Genomic DNA, 22243 nt, shown 5'->3' on the forward strand with positions numbered 1-22243 from the left:
TTTGAACTGTTACTATAAAGACCAGATCAAACTATCTTAATCAAGATGTTTTGTAATAAGCTTTTAAAATAAGTTAATCTTTACATTTTAATCTTGATATTAAAAGAATGTGGAATATCAGACTTGTTTGGAAGTGTGTGACATTAAATGTTCAGTTAATTGAGAGTGTGATGTAGTTGTATTAAAAAGTCAGAGATCATTGTATCTGTAATAAAAATCCTTTTAATGTGAAAATTAATAAAATAATAGAAATACCTAGATCATGTTTTTCTCTAAACAAAATATTAATGATTTTTTAAAACTGTTAACCTGTGTGAATTATTTATTAATTTATAAGTACACATGTGAATATGAATATACTTTATTTCAGTACAAGTACAAAGAAGGTTATCGCAAGCAGCTTGGCCACCACATCGGAGCCCGTAACATAGAGGATGATCCCAAGATGATGTGGTCAATGCACGTAGCCAAGATCCAGAGTGACAGGGAGTACAAGAAAGCCTTTGAGAAGACAAAGACACACTTCAGTAGCCCAGTGGACATGCTGGGAATCGTGTTGGCCAAGAAATGTCAGGAGTTGGTCAGTGATGTTGATTACCGCCACTATCTGCATCAGTGGATCTGTCTGCCGGACCAGAACGATGTTATCCATGCTAAGAAGGCCTATGACCTACAGAGTGATGTGAGTAAATCGTTAGATTTGTAACACATCATTAAATATACTGGGTCTTGTACAATATAATTTTGAAAATATGTATAATATACTCTAGTTGCTGGTATCAGACATGTTGATAGAGGTGAAGTGTTTAATGTTCTTCCATCAAATATGTGTTTAATCCTACTTTCTTGGTCCTTAGCTTGGGGTGTAATTTGTGTGTAACTGCGAGATTTCTGGAGTTCTTCAATAGCTCTATACCTTTTGTGATTTAACAATTATTTTACTAAATCTTCAAAAGTAACAATTGTTTTCAAAACCACATCCTGATAATATGCAGAAATATACATGATTGTTTGTATATACTAGGATATGCTTTTGTATAATTATCTTAATATTTGCTCACACTTGCACATATATAATAACTTTCAAATTTTTTCAGGCCGTTTACAAATCAGACCTGGAATGGCTAAGAGGTATTGGATGGGTTCCTATTGGTTCTGTGGAAGTTGAGAAAGCTAAGAAAGCTGGAGAAATCCTGAGTGAAAGGAAGTACCGTCAACCAGCAGACCAAATTAAATTTACTAGTGTGACAGATTCTTTGGCCATGGTCTTAGCCAAGCAAAATGCTGAGATAATGAACAAGGTGAGATTTGTGTGGATTTTTTTTCTCAAAATCACTAGTATTACTACCTAATAGAACTTGTTCATAAGATGAAAAATAGAAAATACAAAGTAAGTCAAGACACTTTTTTGTTCTAGACTTGGAGAAAATGAATGTCTAAATTCAGCCTTTGCACAGGAAAGCTCTTATCTCAGGGCTGTGTCTGAACTGAACACTTAGTAAAAATTTCCAGAAAAAAAATCACCTAACTCACATATTTTTCAAGAATAATACTAAAATTTTTGGTTAATTTCCCTCTTCCTCCCATCCCAGCTGAAATTCTATTTTTAGATATATTTTCGGTATTATCTTTCTATTTTGTTAATGCTATTTCACTATACAAAGCTCATCTCTGACAGAACACGCTAAATTTTTTTCTGCAGTTCTTAGACAATCCTGTGAAATCTGCAGAAGATATGTTCCAGCAAGGTGTTAGAGTATATCTGGAGGTGGTGATACCATGACCATGCTGTAAAATAGGATGTAGCAGAATACTGAGGCTTTTACTACAGCTGCTGTAGTGACGTATTGGTGACTGAATGTCATGATGAACAACTTATGAGGAAATAGCTTATGCGCTCTGGAAGTGAAGCTTCTGCAATTTATCTCAGACCTGGAGGATGAAAGTCACAAAGTACCTGCTCCTCTTTAATAAGGAACACCAATCAAATAACTTACATAGATACGGCAGAATAATGAATATCATTCTCCTCCTACAGCAGTTTGCCAGCAATCCTAAATCAATCGATTGCTGTGCCAGCTCAGCCTAGGAAACGAGGAAGGACAAAGTTTCCTTCTTGAGCTCTTAGATGAGAAGCTTTGCTATTTCAGGGTGTTTAAGGCTTGCTTAAACTACCCATCACACTTTGTGAAGTACTTTATTTGGACAAATCTATTATTTTGGTTATATATACCTTGTTCTACTTCAAGATTACTTTTCTTTTATATCATGTGTATATTCTTGGTAACTACTACTTTCAAATTTGCAGTCTTTCCATCATGACACACATAAAGAAACTTTTTAAAGGAATGTGTTTTCCTCTCTCCTAGCGTTTATACACAGAAGCCTGGAATGCAGACAAAACCTCAATTCATGTCATGCCTGACACACCGACAATTCTCTTAGCGAAGGCCAATGCAGCTAATATTAGCCATGTAAGAACATTTAAATATATACTAAAGTAATGGAAATTCAGAAATTAAGTAAGCATTTCTTTAACCATAAAGATCTTCTAGAATATATATTCCTTAGAATTTTAAGAAAAAAAAATATTAAATGTAGAAATTTCATCTTTCAGAAAATTGAGAAGCCATTTTCTGTCTTCTTTTGTGTAGAAACTTTACATAGAAGCCTGGGAAGAAGCCAAAAAGAAGGGTTATGACATGAGAGCTGATGCAATTCCAATCCGAAGTGCAAAGGCATCAAGAGACATTGCGAGTGACGTATGTTCTTCCTTTGTATTTATTTTCAATTAGCTTGAGAAAAAAGAATGAAGTAATAAGCTATGTACAACCTAAAAAAGCATGGCATATCAGATTCATCTTGAAAGACTACTAACAAAGAATTCACTGCAGAAGAGAAATGGGCAACAGTTTCCAAAAGGAAAGTTGAGTTACAAATCCTGATATTAATCAGATTATTACCAGAAAATAATAAACTACAATGAAAATAAACAAAAGTTGTGGAGCAAAAATGCGTTAGGCATTTCTAACCTGTGAATGCCTATATTTGGTAACATAAAAAATATATTTGTGACCACTAGCAATATGAAATTATGGGAAATTCATCTCAGATTCACTATTTCTTTTAACAGTTTTTCTTGTATTTCTTAGTACAAGTACAAAGAAGCCCACGAGAAGCAGAAAGGCCACTACATTGGGTGCCGAACTGCCAAGGAGGATCCCAAACTGTCGTGGGCTGCGCGTGCCATGTTGCTGCAGAACGACCGCATTTACAGGAAGGCGTACCACGATTCAAAGGCCCACATCCACATACCGGTCGATGCGATGTCAGTGCAGGCTGCCAAGGAGTGCCAGACACTGGTCAGTGATGTTGACTACCGGCACTACCTTCACCAGTGGACCTGTCTGCCTGACCAGAATGACGTGATCCACGCCAGGAAGGCCTACGACCTACAGAGTGATGTGCGTATGTGTAGAGACGTGGTAGTTACTGCTGTTGCTATTTAAGAGTGATGTGAGTGAGAGTAACTGTAGAAGAGCTTTATGGCAGGTGTGCAAAGCCTTGTTGGTTAGTGACTGGGCAAATGTCCTTTCAAATGCGCCTTCATGAGCCTGCAGTCAGTCCTGGTATGTTAATTTTCATTAATCTGGATGATCCTTTCCAAATCAGTAGTGTTTTCAGCTTGGGGGCTGGAAGTATTCCGGGCAGTTCATAAGGAAGTGATGTTTTTTCAGTCTGCTGTAGAATGTTTGCTTGTACTTGGCTTGCAGATTATTTGGACATTATGCCACTGTTTTTCATGTAGCAATTATCTTTAGAAACATCTTTGTTGCTGTGTAGAATAGAGATTTAGCTGTGTGTGGGAAGGGCCTGGTATATGTCAGTCTCATTGGCTGCTTGTTGTGTAACTACAGGAGAAGGAGCCTGGGAAACGCCCTGTACAAAACCTCTCTATAAGCAGAGTTGTCTCTGCAATGTCAATAACCCTTGGTTTATTTGTAGAATGTGTACAAGTCAGACCTGGAATGGTTGCGAGGCATTGGATGGGTGGCAGAAGGTTCTGTGGATGTGGTCAAAGCAAAGAAAGCCCAGGAACTGCTGAATGAGCGGTTGTACCGCACGCGGCCAGAAGAGATCAAGTTCACCAGCATTACTGATGCACCAGACGTTGTCCAGGCTAAGATCAATGCTGCGCAGATCAGTGATGTAAGCTTACCTTTCACTTACCTTTCATTTATGCAAGGTCATTTTTTTTCTGTGTGCTAGAGACTAGAATTTCTATGGGGAATGACTAATTGGAATTTACTGCAAATCAGAATTACTAAAGAATTCCTGTGGTGGGGTTTTTTCAATGTTCAGCCCATAGTGAAATGTCATTCTGCTTCCTTTCTCCTTAGCGTCTGTATCGTGAAGCCTGGGATAAGGATAAGACGCAGATCTCCATACCTTCCGATACTCCTGTGATGCTGCAGTCCAAAGTCAATGCTCTCAACATCAGCAACGTAAGAGAATAAAATGATACATGTGTGAAGTGTTACAAAATTAAGAGTTCTTCCATTTTTTGGCCTATGTTCTCTAGATTTTGCTGTAAATGGTGATATACTAATGCCATCTTCTAGTGTACTTGTATTGCAGATAGTAGATTAGATCTAGGGGCTCTAGGCAGAGTGTATTGTTGATGAACCAGCGAGCACTATTTATTAACCAGACACTTATTATACAAGCAGGTCTGAGCTGGTGATCTGGAATCCATGCCAATGTATTCTCTCTCAGTGTGTGTGAATATGAATTTGATGGAACTGCTTCTGTGGAACATGACAGCACTGATGCGTTTTGTCCTAAACTGCACAGATTCCTGAGGAAGTGACTCATGGAACTGCCTGCCTTGCTCGATAGTTTGTGTGTTCATGAGCAAACTCCAAAGTTCAGCGTGCGATTCCACACAGCTCCTCTCCCTTTGACAAAACTGGCAAATACTTTCCACTGAGTCGTTGTTGGAGTCTGTAGACTCATCAACCCTGATGTGTTTTGCAGATTTGTCTTATTTCTCTCCCTAGTTTTATGGGACTAACACACTGGAGATTCTGTAAGGCTGGAAACATTTCCCATTTTGCATTTTCAGCAGGGCTGGTCTGGGGCTTCGCCTGGAAACTCTATTTACTCACAGCCTTTCTTCATGTTGTTAGTATTAAAATATATTTCAGAAGTACCAGATGTGATTGAATTAAGCTCGAAATATTTCAAGTGTTATTGCAACATACATTTCACTTTCCCTATTTTTGTCTTGCTCATGCTTTGATTACTGTTTTTCTTCTGAGTTCCTTATAGTCTGACCTGCACTAGCATTCAGTTTCTGAATTTCTGCAGTCATCAAAAACGAAATTAAAAGCACCCACCTGTACTTAGGATAAAGTTGCCAGCTGGGCTGACAAAATTCTGTGGACAGAGATGCCACTAGAGAAGGAGCTCTCATGTTCTTGGGCTTGATGTCCTGGACAGGTTGGATTTCTCTAGACACAAGAAAACACTTTGATTTCTGTTCAGTCTCATAAATGGACTGAGCCTCTCTGCCTATACTCGCTTTCTTCATAGGACTGAAAAAGACTGGTAAAGAAAGAAGTCGTCTCTAGCAGCTGTCAGGAGACTTCATAACTTAAGTGGAGTCTGGATACGATTTGTCAGTAGAACAGATGTTTTGTCCCCAGTAGCGATGACTCCGCAATCAGGTGTTTGTGAGCAGAACCCCTGACTGTTGTAGGGTCACCCAGAATTGAATGTTAGTCATGGAGGTGTACACTCTGTCGATTGGACTGTCTGTTTGGGGCCTATGTTGTAAGTTTAGGCATGTGGTCAGCAGTGGTCTGTTAGAGGTGACATTGTGATGGGTTTTCAGGAATATTTCAGCCATCTCTTTGTGTTTTGGATCTTGCACCTACTTTAACTTTTAAGTTGTGAGTTTTCTATTAAGACGCTTGCCAGGATTGTTATTGTAAGCCTGCCAGTTACAGCAAACAAACAGAGCACCCGAGATGTTAATTCCAAGAGAGTAGGTTTCAAGAAAAGGCATTGGTATCAGAGAGTCTTGACTGCGTGTAACAAAGGTGATGGATTTTCTTTGCAGAAACATTATCAGAAGGCCTGGGATGACGCCAAGGCGAAAAGCTATGACATAAGAGCTGATGCCATTCCCATCAAACATGCCAAGGCTTCCAGAGACATTGCTAGCGAGGTACGGTCTTCTCCTAATGTGGCTGCTGTGTCTGTCTCTTCCTGTGTCCAGCTGGGAAGAAGTGAGTGAAGTTCTGTTCAAAGGATTGGCAGCTTAGGAAGCTGAAAGCCTTTTGTTTGTTAGCCGTGTTCAGGTGAGCACTATGTGGCTGCTTACGTTGTTTCTGTATTTCTAGTACAAATACAAAGAAACGCATGAGAAGCAGAAGGGCCACTACATTGGGTGCCGAACTGCCAAGGAGGATCCCAAACTGTCGTGGGCTGCGCGTGCCATGTTGCTGCAGAACGACCGCATTTACAGGAAGGCGTACCACGATTCAAAGGCCCACATCCACATACCGGTCGATGCGATGTCAGTGCAGGCTGCCAAGGAGTGCCAGGCACTGGTCAGTGATGTTGACTACCGGCACTACCTTCACCAGTGGACCTGTCTGCCTGACCAGAATGACGTGATCCACGCCAGGAAGGCCTACGACCTACAGAGTGATGTGCGTATGTGTAGAGACGTGGTAGTTACTGCTGTTGCTATTTAAGAGTGATGTGAGTGAGAGTAACTGTAGAAGAGCTTTATGGCAGGTGTGCAAGGCTCTGTTGGTTAGTGACTGGGCAAATGTCCTTTCAAATGCGCCTTCATGAGCCTGCAGTCAGTCCTGGTATGTTAATTTTCATTAATCTGGATGATCCTTTCCAAATCAGTAGTGTTTTCAGCTTGGGGGCTGGAAGTATTCTGGGCAGTTCACATGGAGGGGAAACGTAACGTTTGTTTCTGATGGTTTTTTGGTCTGCTGCAGAATGTTTGCAGTCAGATTACACCACTGGACTGCATGTAGCAAGTATCTTTAAAAGCTAAGTAATTACCTTCCTATGCAAAACAGGGATTTAACTGTGTGTGGGAAGGGCCTGGTATATGACAATCTCATTGACTGGTTGGGGAAGCCTTCTACAAAACCTCCCTGTATGTAGGGTTGTCTTTGCCATAGCAGTAATCCTTGGTTTATTTGTAGAATGTGTACAAGTCAGACCTGGAATGGATGAGAGGCATTGGATGGTTGACAGAAGGTTCTGTGGATGTGGTCAAAGCAAAGAAAGCCCAGGAACTGCTGAATGAGCGGTTGTACCGCACGCGGCCAGAAGAGATCAAGTTCACCAGCATTACTGATGCGCCAGATGTTGTCCAGGCTAAGATCAATGCTGCGCAGATCAGTGACGTAAGCTTACCTTTCACCTATCTGATGCCATTTCTTTTCTGTGTGCTAGAGACTAGAGTTTCTACCATGGGAATGACTAATTGGAAATGATTGCAAATCAGAATTACCAAAGAATTTCTGAGGTGCGTTTTTTTCGGTGTTCAGCCCATAGTGAAATGTCATTCTGCTTCCTTTCTCCTTAGCGTCTGTATCGTGAAGCCTGGGATAAAGATAAGACGCAGATCTCCATACCTTCCGATACTCCTGTGATGCTGCAGTCCAAAGTCAATGCTCTCAACATCAGCAACGTAAGAGAATAAAAGAATTCATGCATGTGAAATATTATGAAATTGAAAGTCTGACAATTGCCCTTCCAAAGCAAGTTTCAAGAAAAGGCATTGGTATCAGAGAGTCTTGACTGCGTGTAACAAAGGTGATGGATTTTCTTTGCAGAAACATTATCAGAAGGCCTGGGATGACGCCAAGGCGAAAAGCTATGACATAAGAGCTGATGCCATTCCCATCAAACATGCCAAGGCTTCCAGAGACATTGCTAGCGAGGTACGGTCTTCTCCTAATGTGGCTGCTGTGTCTGTCTCTTCCTGTGTCCAGCTGGGAAGAAGTGAGTGAAGTTCTGTTCAAAGGATTGGCAGCTTAGGAAGCTGAAAGCCTTTTGTTTGTTAGCCGTGTTCAGGTGAGCACTATGTGGCTGCTTACGTTGTTTCTGTATTTCTAGTACAAATACAAAGAAACGCATGAGAAGCAGAAGGGCCACTACATTGGGTGCCGAACTGCCAAGGAGGATCCCAAACTGTCGTGGGCTGCGCGTGCCATGTTGCTGCAGAACGACCGCATTTACAGGAAGGCGTACCATGATTCAAAGGCCCACATCCACATACCGGTCGATGCGATGTCAGTGCAGGCTGCCAAGGAGTGCCAGGCACTGGTCAGTGATGTTGACTACCGGCACTACCTTCACCAGTGGACCTGTCTGCCTGACCAGAATGACGTGATCCACGCCAGGAAGGCCTACGACCTACAGAGTGATGTGCGTATGTGTAGAGACGTGGTAGTTACTGCTGTTGCTGTTTATATATTTTAGCCTTATTTTGATGGTTTCATATTTTACAGTCAGAAAGCATTTATCTTTAGACTTTTTTCTTCAGTTTTTCATGTTACTACTATTACCTGCTCTTTTTTCCCTTTAAAAAGTATTGGTATTACCTCTAAATTTTATAAAAGCTTTAGTTGGTATCTGCTATGTTACATATCTGTTTGGAGTGCTATGATTTTGAAATGATGAGGGATTTGTCTCACTGTGATGGGACTCATGAAATAACATCGTTTGCTACTTTGACTTCTATGGCTCCTGTTTACCTGAGTCGACTTGGAAATTTATTTAATTGCAAGAAAATTATGTAGGATAGCAGATAAGATGTTTTAGTGGCTGATCTCAAAGCAGGAGGAGTCAGTGCAGCTGATTTGCTGACTTGGATTTGCTACTTGTCAGTCAACATCAGTCACTCTTCCTCTGTTTCAATTATGAGCCTCAAGGTGAGATTCCTGTTCCTTGCTGAAGGATTTGCTCGATTAAAACTTACATAATGCTGCCTGATACCATTTCACGAATTATGCCAGTTATCTCTAGTGCCCATTACCTCTGTAACCATTTTCTTTCCTCCTTTTTGTCAAATTTCCTGGTGGGCAGCTTAGTTTTTTGTTTGGATGGAAATTGTTGAAGGAAATGGTTGAAGTGACTAGAGGAAATAAGTATTTAGAATGGAACCGGAAGAGTCTTTTAAGATCTTAATACTTATCATTAATGGCAATTCTGTTCAGTTGTTTCCCCTCTATTTACCTGCATAAGATTTAGAATGTATTGTTTAAGAAATGAACTACTTAAAACCTGGTTCCTAGATTGTGTTTTACTTATGATTGGGTCGTTTACTTAAGACTGAAATCTCTTGTATATAAAAAGAATTAATCTAGCTTTAGCTAATTTGACATTTTCTAAAACTTGTACTGCTTTATATAATTTAAAATAATTAAGACAGTAAGTTTAAACAGTGTTTTCCTTTTCTGACCATGTCTGATATAGGCCATCTATAAGTCTGACCTAGAATGGCTCCGTGGAATTGGCTGGTTGCCTAACGACTCTCCGGATGTTAAGAGAGTGAAGCATGCCCAGGATCTCCTGAGTGACAGAGTGTATCGTACACCTATTGAAAACCTGAAATACACCAGTATTGTTGATTCTCCGAACATTCTTCTAGCTAAAGTGAATGCCGAACAAGTCAGCATTGTATGTTACAATGTTCTTAAAGTTGTTTCAAAGCTATAAACAGTTAAAGAGAAATCTCACTGCTAAAATATAAAATTAATCGGTGGTTAATGCTTTTCGAGATATATTAGTTTTTAGAGATGATAATTCAGGAGAGATTTATGGGGGTTTATGTTATTGACAAATGAAATTCTGTAATTACAATATCATGAAATGAACTATTTTAACAGCCAAAATACAAAGAAGCCTGGGAAAAGGACAAGGTTATGGTCCATATTATGGCAGACACACCTGAAATCAACCTAGCCAAGACTAATGCTGCCAATTATAGCCAGGTATGCTTATCATTGTTTTCTGCATTTCTGTAAAATAGTATGTATATCCCGTGAATTTTAACACTCTAAGATGTTACTTACAAGATTAAGTCACGTGAATCTCACTGAAGTCTGTCCTCATACAGGGCTTGCAACATTCCCTGCCTTCTGCTGAGTATTCTTGAAGTATTTAGACATTTTAAAATAAATGCTTATATACAGCTGTTTAAAAATCATTCATATCATGCACCATTGAGATAATATTTTGTTGAAATGGACGAGAGTACAAACATGTACATGTTTGAAAGGCAGTAAGATCTGCAGCACTATTTCTGGCTAGGAGCAGGAGTAATGCACAAATTTATATCGATATTTCAGCAAACAAATAGCAGTAAACTATGTGTTTCTTTAATGGCAAATGCCAGATTATTTAGCCTATATGTGATGTTTTGCTGTCTTTTCAGAAACTGTATAAAGAAGCTTGGGATGAGGTGAAGATAAGTTACGATTTGCGAGCAGATGCAATCCCAATCAAGGCAGCCAAAGCTTCCAGAGAAATTGCTAGTGATGTAAGTGCCAAAAAGGCATCTAGCTCGTCACATGCTTTAAGAGCTAATTCATGATGATCATTAGTAATGGTGACCTTTGCTCTTTACCCAGTATAAATACAAACTGGAGCACGAGAAGCAGAAAGGACATTATGTTGGAGTTCCAAATGCAAAAGCAGATACGAAAATGCAGTTTGCCCTCGGCATAGGCAAAGTTCAGAGTGAATTAGAATACAAGAAACACTTTGCCAAATGGAAGACACAGTGCCACCTACCAGCAGACATGCTATCTATCCTATCAGCTAAACACGGTCAGTCTTTGGTCAGTGATGTTGATTACCGGCATTACTTGCACCAGTGGATCTGTCTTCCAGATCAGAATGACGTCATACAGGCTAGGAAAGCCTATGATCTTCAGAGTGATGTAAGTTAACGTGAAAACTTAGCTTCACTTATTACTATCTTGTGTCTTCTTAATCTGCTTCAGCTTTAAGTAGTGGGAATCTGCTGAATTCGGTGAATTGGCTTTGCTGTTTATTAGGATTGCAAAGAATATGCCACTGTTAAATATTGCCAAGTTTGTAGTGTCGTAAGTTCAGACATAGTGCTCATATTGTAATTACTGCTTTCCTTTTCACCAGTGGAAGTAAGTGCCATTATTTATGAATCTTGCTGGGTCATACAGGAAACTAGCTAACAGCATGGACCCTGTTTTGTTTTCCCAGGCTATTTACAAATCTGATTTGGAATGGCTGCGGGGAATTGGATGGTTGCCAAATGATTCTGTTGGAATCAACCATGTTAAATATGCTGGAGATCTCTTGAATGAGGTAACAAAATGTTTTCCAATACTAAAATATTCTTAAGAGTATTTGTCATTTAAAGTATTTTCAATAATTTAATACATCAATATTTTTTTACAATTAAAAATATAACTAGATTATTTCCACAACATTCATTGTGTATGGAGAGTTTTTCTTTCTATGTCAGATTTCTTGTCTTATCTATGTATTCAGAATTACTGTGTTAGCTATAAAATATTCCAGTATAATCTGACTGTTCATCTTCTCTCTTGTACAGAGGAAGTACCGTACAAAAGTTGAAACTCTTCCATTTACTCCAGTGGCGGACAGAGTGGATTATATCACAGCAAAGAATAGTGGTGCAATTCTTAGTGATGTAAGTTTGCTAGCATGCTTCCAGGCTGTTAACTTGGTCTGTATATTTACCTGGTAGGATTTTTTTTCTTTAAAAGGATGTTTATTTTATTTTTTAAAGAAACGCAAACCAGTTTTCAATCAGTCCCTGGGAATTCTGTGAATGTATGACATATGTGCTGCATTCACATAGAGATCATGCTGAGTAAAGAGATTTGCTCTGAAAAAGCTCAAAATCTATTGCCCTGCTTCAAACACTTCTTGCTTGGCTATTGACTGTACATCCCTGTAGACGAACCAAGTAGCACAGCTTTGACTTCTGAAGATTCTTCCCTGTTCATTCAGCTGCCTTGGAACAAGTTTCAAAATTTTCTCTGAGAAATTTTGTAATTTCTTGTCTTGTATAATTTCATTTTTTAAAAAATACACATTTGGATGTATCTTTAATGTGTAGTGTCTAATAGCCTTGCAAACTCAGGGGTTTATATATTATTTTATGCATCAAATATGGAGCTTGGTGTTATGTTTTCCCAGTTTTCTGATGGTGCTGCCAGGAAATCACTTCTTTCTCTATTCTAGGTTAAATACCACAAAGCATGGAATGAGGTCAAGTCGAATTATACTCTAACAGAAACACCGCAGCTAGATATGGCCCGAGAGGCAGCCAGAATTCTGAATCAGGTACGTGATCTCTCCTTGACAGTTTCTACTCACATTAATAATTCTTTCCAGGAATTTAAAAAAACTTGCCTTATTAAGAACATCCTAAAGGAAAGATTAATTATCCTCACACTTCAATATAGGTTACATATATTATGGTAACAATTATCATTACAGTAGCGTTGAATTCCTCTTCACTTTTATTTTCCACAGAATTTATACAAGGAAAGTTGGGAGAAAGAAAAAGCTACTGGGTACCTCTTACCTCCTGACACTGTGCAGATCTGTCATGCCAAGCACTCCAATGATGTCCAAAGTGAGGTAATAATTTTTCTCATCATATTAGGAAGGCAAGTGCTTGCAAGCCTGGAAATGTTAAAGACCTTGCAAATTCAGCAGCAGACACATAAAGTTTTGCATTACGGGTAACATCTAGTCAACTTCTCATTACCCATGGATTCCACTGTCCTCCAAACAATTCAGACATTTTTGTTATTACGGGTTTTACAGCTGTCACTGCTGAAAGGTTAGCTTCTCCTTTCCACCTTCACTTTCTCCAGAAACAGTCCTTTCAAAATCAACTGAGGAGGACTTCCATATTTATAAATGTTAAGTAATTGTAGTGATATTATTATTATTATAATGTGTAGCTCTGATTTAACTTTCTGGCATATTATGGAGGCTTCCTCCACTAAAAACTGTAAGATAGTATGCCCATTACATTTTAAATTTTTGCATAATGGATGCTGCAATTATTACATGACTCTTAATTTGAATGTACACTTTATTAAAACAGTCTGATGTGCATACCTCAAATAAACTTCCACTCTTCAGACAGTCTCAAATAATTTGTTACAAGTTTTTTTTACAAAACTGAGGCCAAATACACTTATTAGCAAACATTATCTAACAAGACTTTCCTCTAGTGTTGAAAATACTGTTTACTGAAAAATGGTAGCATATTAATCTATAAAATTATGTATTTTGAAGTAGAAAGACTATATAAAGTAACATTACTGTTTGTGTCATATTTTTATCTGGTCATGAACTGAAAACTGAAGACTGCAATTGACAACTCCCTGTCTCATCTGGTCTTTGTGTTGACAAAACTGTAGCTGCTCACAGGTTAAAAACAGAGCAGGTATAATCAATGTTGATTTAATATGTATTTCTCCCTTCTTCCATCAGCTTAAGTACAAAGCTGAATACGTCAAACAAAGAGGTCACTATGTTGGAGTTGCCAGTATGAGAGATGATCCAAAACTGGTGTGGTTTGAGCACGCGGGCGAGATCCAGAATGACAGATTGTACAAATCAAACTATCACAAAACGAAGTCCAAAATTCACATCCCTCCGGATATGGTGTCAGTTGTAGCAGCAAAGGAGTGTCAGTCCTTGGTCAGCGATGTTGACTACCGCCATTACCTGCATGAGTGGACATGCCATCCTGATCAGAATGACTGTATTCAGGCAAAGAAGGCTTATGACCTGCAAAGCGATGTAAGTGATACTACGTACACACCATGTAATTTCCACTTAGTTTGGCCTAAGGATATTGTCTATATTACGTAAGACTGAAAAACATCATCCTGAATTAAAGAATTTCATTCCTTTTTTACGATTTAGAATATTTATAAATCTGATTTGGAATGGCTTCGTGGCTGTGGTTGGATTCCTCTGGATTCAGTGGAACATAAGAAAGTTAAGAATGCACAAGAACTGATAAATAAGGTAAGAGAAAATATTTTAGCAGTTACATGATTAGCTTTTCTTTCTCATGCACTGTGTTTAAGAAATTTTTTCCTCTCTTTGCAGAGAGCATATACGAAAGAAGCCCTTGATAACTTTTCCAATTATACCAGTGTGGTTGACACTCCCGACATTGTTTTGGCAAAGATTAACTCTGTCAATCAGAGTGATGTATGTAACTTTTTTTTTAATAGAAATGGTTATATCACTAGAATTAGTAGATGATTTAATGGCTTTTGCTAAACTATACTGTGTTTAGCCTTATGTATGCATGTGTGTGTGCATATGCATGCTTCATTAATAATAGACTTTTTCTGGGGTAAATAAGTTTAGTAGCAATAACAACACAATATTGTTGTCCAAAATAATTTTGCATTTTTCTCTAGAAGAATGTAGCGTGTCCCTTCTTTAGACTTTACAAAGCTTTTGCTTATAGTAGTTTAAAACTGAGTCCTGTTCTTGGTGAACAGCAGTTGTATAGTGCAAGTGGAGTTCCTGGCGTTGCTGCTAACCTGTATTTCCCGATCAGTATGTTTAATTTCACTAGGATACTGTGTGGAATGCGGAATATGACATACCGATGACATTTGCCTGTGTGCTATAGTGGTTGGAAGGTACTACACAACATCACTGAAGATATGATAACAGAAAATTAATAGATGGACTAGTTGGGACAATTTATTTCTCCTGTGGAATTAACCTTGTGTTTGTTTTCTTTTGTAGCTAAAATACAAAGAAACATTTAACCTTGAGAAAGGCCAGTATATCGGGTCTGATGACACTCCTGCGCTGAACCATGCCAAAAATATGGCCTTACTATACAGTGATGTAAGATTTGACGAATGTCTAACTGTTCTTCAGTTTTTCCCAGTTTGGGTCATTGGGATAAGGATAATTTCCTTCCTTATTGAACTGATCTTAAAGCACTGCTGTGTAGAGTTTAGAAGCAGTAATAGTGGTGGTAGTAGTAGTAGTAGTAGTAGAGTTTGTGTGATAAAAACACTTTATAATTCCAGCCAATAATAACTTCCTAGACTACTGCTGAAATTTACATTTGGTTTTTTTTGTAAGAGAGGAAAATTGTGGATTATTTACATTATTAAGCGGTTACTTTTGAGTAGTCTCACTAATTTTAATGGGAAATCTCTATTTTTTGACTTGTGACTACTCATTAATATGAGTAGGACTTAATAGTTTAGTATGAAAGTAAATAATATTTAACAAAATATGATCTATTAGAAAAGTGCAACTGACGGTTAATGCTCTTATAATAAACAACAGTATTAATTGGAGATGTTTCACAATTTTGAACATGTACCTGTGAAATTATCGATGTCAATTCTATAGTGCACTTTTAAACAGGAGTACATGTCTACATTTTGGATATTTTTATTGCTGTTCTGGATGAGAAATGTTGAATTCCAAATATAGTAAAGAAAGCAGAGATCAGCTCAAATCTGTGCTGAGCTACCTTCCTGAATTGGAACACTTCTTCTATTTGCTTTACTCACGCAGAATAAACGTTCAAAATGAACATTCTTCATTTACTTTATTGGGACAATTCATGGAATAAGGAACTACTCCTAAAGTGGTTGTATTCCATGTGCATATAAATGGCAGAGTCAAGTTTCACAGAAAGTGTAACGGATCTTTTATCAAAACCTCTCTGTGCTTTGTTTGTCTAGAAACTTTATAAAAATGCTTGGGAAATCAGCAAGCCCATTGCATATACTTTGGATGAGAAATATATTCCACTTGTTGGAGCAAAGCATGCGAACTACATAAATAGTGAGGTTAGTATTTATCGTCCATACTTTCTCCTTTTTTCCCCGCTATGTGTTGTTAGAATGAGCTTTAAAATTTCCACCTGAATATCTTGCAGCTTAAATACAAGGAAATATATGAGAAGCTGAAAGGCCATTACCTGGCTGGGAAGGACATCGGTGATTTCCCCAGTGTCGTTCATTCGCTAGCATTCCAGAAAACAAGGAGCGCAGTAAGGAGAGAATTAGTCTTTCTGTAGTATTTGCCATTTTCTTTATTTTAGTATGACATAGTTAAACATAAATAATGCAATGCTTAATAACATCAGTAAAAGTGTTTTCAACATGTTTATGTTTCCTGAATGGTTATTTTGTACGTGGGTTGAATAATTGAACTTGAAATTATTTAGGAAGGGATTTGTTTAGCTATTAGACATATCAGAAAAGGGAAAAAACTTTTTTCTATTTTGGTTTAAGAGTCTGAGCAGTAAGGAATACTACATGACTTGGGATACTTTTGCTTCACAATAAAAAGTGTTAACTTAGAATTGCGAGAGGAATTTAAGAACTGGAAAAGAAAATGCATATTTGATGTTCTGTTATCACCACTGCACATACAGCATGTCATGTAGGGCATAAAGTTAGTATAATCCCAAATACTCTGTCTTAATTTGGATAGGGAGATTTAACTGGATTAAAAACATGTTTGTAGCATATGACTTTTTATATCTCAAAGTCTTGTTAATTTTCTCACCAACTATTAAATCTGGTAGTGAAGAACATCATTCTTGTCCTTCTAGAACCTCATCAGAATAAATGGTGATTAATATCAAAGCTAGTATTTTATCCTATTGAATCCCGTGGGATTTTAGCCACTAAATCCAGAAAGCATACTTCAGATTATGCTATAACTATGGCATATTAGAGTCGAAAATAGGCAGAAAAACACTATTTCCTCTTCTCACCTTTTCCCCAATCTTTCATTTTTAGTTGGCATACAGGAAGAATTATGAAGACACCAAAGCAAATGTCCATATTCCAAGTGACATGATGAATCACGTGCTAGCCAAGAAATGCCAGTATATCCTCAGTGATCTGGAATACCGAACGTACTTCCATCAGTGGAATTGTTCACCTGAAGAAAACGATGTTATTCAAGCCAGAAAAGCCCAGGAAATTTTGAGTGATGTATGCGTTTCATTTATTTGTTTTAACATTTTAGTAGGCTTTACGTAATTTTCCCCAAGGCATTTAAATATAAAGTACTTTCAGATATCTTCCGTAGTATTTAAATATTAAATTAATAACCATGCAAATCCTGTGGGTAAAAATTGTTCAAACTGTGAGATGAGCTAGTCTTCTCTGTGCTCACATTTAAACTTCCAAATAGTTTGTAATTACTGAATAAGCCTGGTTCAGTGGTAACCTTCTGCACTGAGTTTGCACAAGTGGAAGATACTGAATATAGAGAAGAGACCAATACTACTTTCTTCAAACAGAGGGCAAATTCATTCCTCATTTATTAGCCTGTTTTCTTCCGTATAGGTGGTGTATAAAGATGATTTAAATTGGCTGAAGGGACTTGGATGTTATGTCTGGGATACTCCGCAAATCCTGCATGCTAAAAAATCATATGACCTCCAGAGCCAAGTAAGCACCTTTTCCTCAAATAAATGTGTATCTAGAAGATTTTTCTCTTCCATTTGTGATTCACTGAGACTGACACCTGTCCTAGTCCAGAGCACAATGAAATAATTCCTATTACATCAGAAATATTTTGTTCAAACTAACATCATCCGTGCTTTCAATGTAGTCTGTGGAGACATGATTACTTTTGTTACTGAAGGAGCAGAAAACTTAGGAGAATGGAAGGACAGCAAGGCTGTGGTTTTTAACAGTGAGAAAATAACAGATTGTCTTTTTGCATGCTACCCTGTGCACAAGATACCTCTGTGAGACATTTATGTCGGGAAAATAGTGTGTCTTGCCTTGCTGATTGTACTCTTAGCCTGCTAGATGCTACACACTGGTGTGCAATTTTCCTTATCCCTTAGTTCATACTGGCTATACATTAAGTGTTTCTTTTATATGGCCTGTCACTTTTAAAGTTAAGACCAACTGGGCCATAATCCTGGGCTTCAGTTGTCCAGAACTGATTTTAAAGGAAGCTGGCAGGGAATTTCCTGGTCATTTTCAGCATTAATGGTTGTTTTGTTTTGTTTTGTTTCCTTAGATCAAATACACAGCTGCGGGAAAAGAGAATTTGCAGAACTTTGGTGTTGTTACTGACACGCCTCTCTATGTGACTGCAGTGCAGAGTGGTGCAAATGCTAGTGATGTGAGTCTCCTCGCTTTTTGTACTCAGGCTTTTCCCCTTGCTCCTTCTGCGAGTTGAAACAGGTTAATTAAATCTGTCTTTTATCTTACAGGTGAAATACAAGCAAGATTATCACAAAACTAAGGACAAATATACAACTGTGACTGAAACAGTGGATTCTGAAAGAGTTCAAAATTTGAAACATCTCTTTAGCAATGTAAGTGTCTCTACATACTTTTTTCTCTACTACTATGTGGGATTTTTGTTTTATTATGTTTTTTTTAGTCGGTTTCAAGATACATGTCCAAACAGAGAGTTTATCAAAGCCAGTGATAGCCTTCTGCATTGCTTGAGTATGGGCGAGATGCTGTATTTCAGGCAGAGGGCATATTTTCCAACTGTAGTTCCAGTTGTGTCAGAATACATGCGTTAGTAAATGGATTCCCTGAACGAAATGGCATCTGAACAAAATTAAGACCTGAGTGGTTAGAAAGCATTTTTGTCACCCTTTATGTGTGCTGTCAAGATTAAACTAGTGTAGAGCCACTTGATATTAAGTAATAGTTATGGTATATAGATAAAAAGAGAAAGGCTTTTGATTTCTATTGGTAATTGGTTATTACCCAGGAGAAGAATTTTTCCACTCACAGAGACTTTCTATTTCCCTGTAGAATCTCTACAAGGAAGCCTGGGAACGAGTGAAAGCTACTGGCTATATATTGCCCTCTGATACCGTATCCCTAGCACGTGCGAAAGAGCTGAAGCATAATGCTAGTACTGTAAGTAAATAAAATACTTTGATTTTTTAAATCAGATCATGAATTCCAGAAATGAAATCCTTCATGCCTTACATATTGTCCTGGTTGTGGCTAGGACAGAGTTAATATTCACGTGAGCTGGGAGGAGAACTGGAGCTGGTGGCCCCTATGGCTGGGGCACCCAGCTGGGATAGGTTACTAATTAGCCAACAGCTGGGGTAAGTTTACCCCAATTAGCCAAAGGGCTGGTCCATCCCATGTGACACCATGCTCAGTATGTAAGTGAGGAGGGTGCTAAGAAGAAACTGCGTGTGGAGATTTCTTGTAAGCCATTGTACTGTATTTGTTTTCCATTACTGTTTTGTTTGTGTTTTTTTTTTTCTGTTATTGCTCTTAAATTTTTTTGTTTGTTTGTTTCATCTCAACCCAAGCATTTTTGCTGCCTTTTGTTTACCAGTTCTCCCTTCTGTCCCACTGGAGGGTGGGGGGAGTGAGAGAGAGACTGTGTAGTCTGGTCCTGATCAGGGCTAAACTATGACACATATACTATAGGTATAAAAAAGGGGGTTTTTTTAAACTCTCATCTGTTTTAAATTTAGATATAATATATATCTGTAGATATTCAGTTGTCTGTGATAATCATTTCACTAACAGTTCGATAGTCCTTTGCTGGTTCTTTTCACTGAAAAAAAAATGTCACATTTTATAGTAATAGAAACTACTTCTTGAAAATGTCTGGTTAGGGTTTTTCTTAGTCTAAATTGCATAAGCATCTGAGTCAGAAAATAACCAAATGTCTTTAAATGATGCTCTACTGAGTGTAGAAGTACATAATCGTCTGCTTTACTGAACAGAGGCTTATGAGAAATCACTCTCTTAATTAATATCTTTAAATGAAAGAGCTGGAACAGTAAATAAATAGCTTATTCTACATTTATGTATTGTTCAAGCTTCTAGGCAGCTGTTGCTATTTTTTTCAACATGATAGTTATAATGTGCTTTCTTTACCATTTAAAATAAAATAGAAAACCAAGATCCTGCTTTAAAGGCTTTCTTTGCTTTTTGGACTTCACTATGTTTTCTATGCTTTTTGGACTCATTATTTGTTACTGATGAATTTTGCCCCAAAAATGCAGTTGACTCAATGGAGTCAGTTGTTTGTTGCCTTTCTTTGCCTCTGCTTAGGTAAAATACCGAGAGGAGTATGACAAGTTTAAAGCATTGTACACGCTGCCCAGAGGAGTTGAGGATGATCCCAACACAGCAAGGTGCCTTAGAGTTGGAAAGCTTAATATTGATGTAAGTGGAGTTTTCTGATGCGTGTTTCCCTGATGAAACCATACCTGTCTCCGAAGGGGCTACTCAGGGAATCCACATGCCCTTGTTCAGATATCGCCTTTCCACATGCGTTTGGCAGTGTTCAGTATTTGCTAAGTTCTATAATACACCTACAAAGGTCTTTTTGAGCTTCTGACTCAACTCTTAAATTCCCTGCATGGCTAAACCTTTGGTGTAATATGTTTATGTATAAAATGGGCTACTACGTAGTCTACCTCCACTTAACATCTGCACACAATGAAAATTTGACAAATCATGTTTTATCACTCTTGTTAAGGTTCTGCAAATTATGTTTAGAGCAGGCAAGATGTAAATTTTAGTCAAAGCCAAAGTGATTGCTCTCCCACTAACATTCCATGAGGACATTAATAATTTTGCTTCAGATTTGTCAATAGTTAATGCTTCAGACTGCTTGTCAGCATTATTAATGCACTGCTTTATCTCTGCAGCGTCTGTACAAGGAAGTCTATGAAAAGAATAAAGCCAAAGTCCACATTATTCCAGACATGGTAGACATAATTTCTGCTAAGGATGCGCAGAAGAAAGTCAGTGAAATTGATTACCGCACACATCTCCATGAATGGATGTGTCTACCAGATCTTCAGATCAATGCCCATGTTCGAAAAGTAACTGATCAACTCAGTGACGTAAGTTCACAAATCGTGTGTTCGTGGTTCACTTTTAAAAAAGATTCTTGCGTTTATGCTCTGTTAGAGGAAATGATTTAGCAAAAACTTTGCTGGAATACTCTGAAGTTGCCCCTTGAATCCATTGTATTATGCGGTCCTAAAAAGCACCTGTCTCGTGTTTTTGTAACACTTGGCGATAAGTGCATAGTTGAGATGTGGCTTTGTGTGTAAAATTTCAGTGTTATCAGTGTGGGCACTGAGTCATAATATTACAGTTCTACCAGTTCAGCCATCCCTGTTTGTAAATTGTCCTTTGCTATTTGGTTGCATAAGGTGTGGAAACTTTGGAAGTCTGATAAAATCCTGGTGGTGTGAAGCTTCTGCACACTTGCTTTGCATAGGTCAGCCCAGGAGTAGGCCAGCGATCTATCGGTAAATGATTGCCCAGTAAGATATGCAAATAGTATTTTAAAAAATTATTGAAACTTTTTTTATTTATTGGCCAAACTGAGTTGTTCTGATTTTTCTCAAGGGGAAAAAAAAAAAAAAAGTCAAAATACTGGAAACCTTACTTGCTGTCATTTGATGGCTGTGTTTCGGACTGATTGAGCAATAAGAGATTAGGTCCTAATGAAAATCTTACAGGTTGCTTCTTTGCTCTGGTGCCTTAGGTGGTGTACAAGGATGATCTTAACTGGCTGAAAGGCATTGGCTGCTTTGTTTGGGACACTCCAGAAATTCTCCATGCCAAACATGCCTACGATCTTCGCAGTGATGTGAGTGAATACGTTGGTTCTGCTTCTTAGTTTTATTCACTTCATTGAACAAAAAAGATGGAGTAGCTTTATTCTACTCCAGATATAATCTGTAAAATGTTATATATCCTTCTCTGCTGAAGTATTCGTATGTGATTATTTGAACTTTGCTCTAGAAGAAGTAGATATTGTTTTCCTGAATGGGATGTAACCTGACATTAAGCACATGTTTAAATACGTCTTCTCAGAAAAGCACTTGAAAACAGTAATTCTTCATTCAGAACCCTTGAAGTAAAGCAGAAATTAGGCAGAATTCACCTTTAAAAAAGTCTTTTGATGTTAATTTTATTATTTCTTTTTCTCCTCTCAAGATCTTATGACACATACTTAGCTTAGGATTAAGCCATTAAAATGGGAGAAAAATCATTCTGGTTTCCAAGAATGTATGTCCCCTCCTAAGTTCTGTACCAGAAGTATGTTGGATATTTATCATATGGTACATATGCCTCTTCTAGGAATGAGTATTGACATTTCCCAATGTTCCTTGATATAACTC

At 38.0% G+C, this 22243-nt stretch overlaps 1 protein-coding gene across 1 annotated transcript in view; it reads left to right on the forward strand.

The window, feature by feature from the left end:
* The window catches only part of NEB (nebulin), a 124121-nt gene that overhangs the window by 57119 nt on the left and 44759 nt on the right, over positions 1–22243 (forward strand). Inside the window, exons 68-102 of the mRNA XM_086750430.1 lie at positions 371–682; positions 1098–1301; positions 2370–2474; positions 2655–2762; positions 3153–3464; positions 4006–4209; positions 4401–4505; positions 6125–6232; positions 6408–6719; positions 7236–7439; positions 7622–7726; positions 7872–7979; positions 8155–8466; positions 9517–9720; positions 9930–10034; positions 10478–10582; positions 10674–10985; positions 11287–11391; positions 11642–11740; positions 12298–12399; positions 12592–12699; positions 13567–13878; positions 14005–14109; positions 14194–14298; positions 14851–14955; positions 15813–15920; positions 16010–16123; positions 16881–17078; positions 17436–17540; positions 18124–18228; positions 18320–18424; positions 18879–18986; positions 20151–20264; positions 20753–20950; positions 21604–21708. Of these exons, the coding sequence (XP_086606556.1) occupies positions 371–682; positions 1098–1301; positions 2370–2474; positions 2655–2762; positions 3153–3464; positions 4006–4209; positions 4401–4505; positions 6125–6232; positions 6408–6719; positions 7236–7439; positions 7622–7726; positions 7872–7979; positions 8155–8466; positions 9517–9720; positions 9930–10034; positions 10478–10582; positions 10674–10985; positions 11287–11391; positions 11642–11740; positions 12298–12399; positions 12592–12699; positions 13567–13878; positions 14005–14109; positions 14194–14298; positions 14851–14955; positions 15813–15920; positions 16010–16123; positions 16881–17078; positions 17436–17540; positions 18124–18228; positions 18320–18424; positions 18879–18986; positions 20151–20264; positions 20753–20950; positions 21604–21708 (5526 nt within the window). The remainder of the gene's footprint in view (positions 1–370; positions 683–1097; positions 1302–2369; positions 2475–2654; positions 2763–3152; positions 3465–4005; positions 4210–4400; positions 4506–6124; positions 6233–6407; positions 6720–7235; positions 7440–7621; positions 7727–7871; positions 7980–8154; positions 8467–9516; positions 9721–9929; positions 10035–10477; positions 10583–10673; positions 10986–11286; positions 11392–11641; positions 11741–12297; positions 12400–12591; positions 12700–13566; positions 13879–14004; positions 14110–14193; positions 14299–14850; positions 14956–15812; positions 15921–16009; positions 16124–16880; positions 17079–17435; positions 17541–18123; positions 18229–18319; positions 18425–18878; positions 18987–20150; positions 20265–20752; positions 20951–21603; positions 21709–22243) is intronic.

This window comes from Chlamydotis macqueenii, chromosome 6 (genome assembly GCF_036417535.1).
Source record: "Chlamydotis macqueenii isolate bChlMac1 chromosome 6, bChlMac1.mat, whole genome shotgun sequence".
NCBI classification, from domain to species: domain Eukaryota; kingdom Metazoa; phylum Chordata; class Aves; order Otidiformes; family Otididae; genus Chlamydotis; species Chlamydotis macqueenii.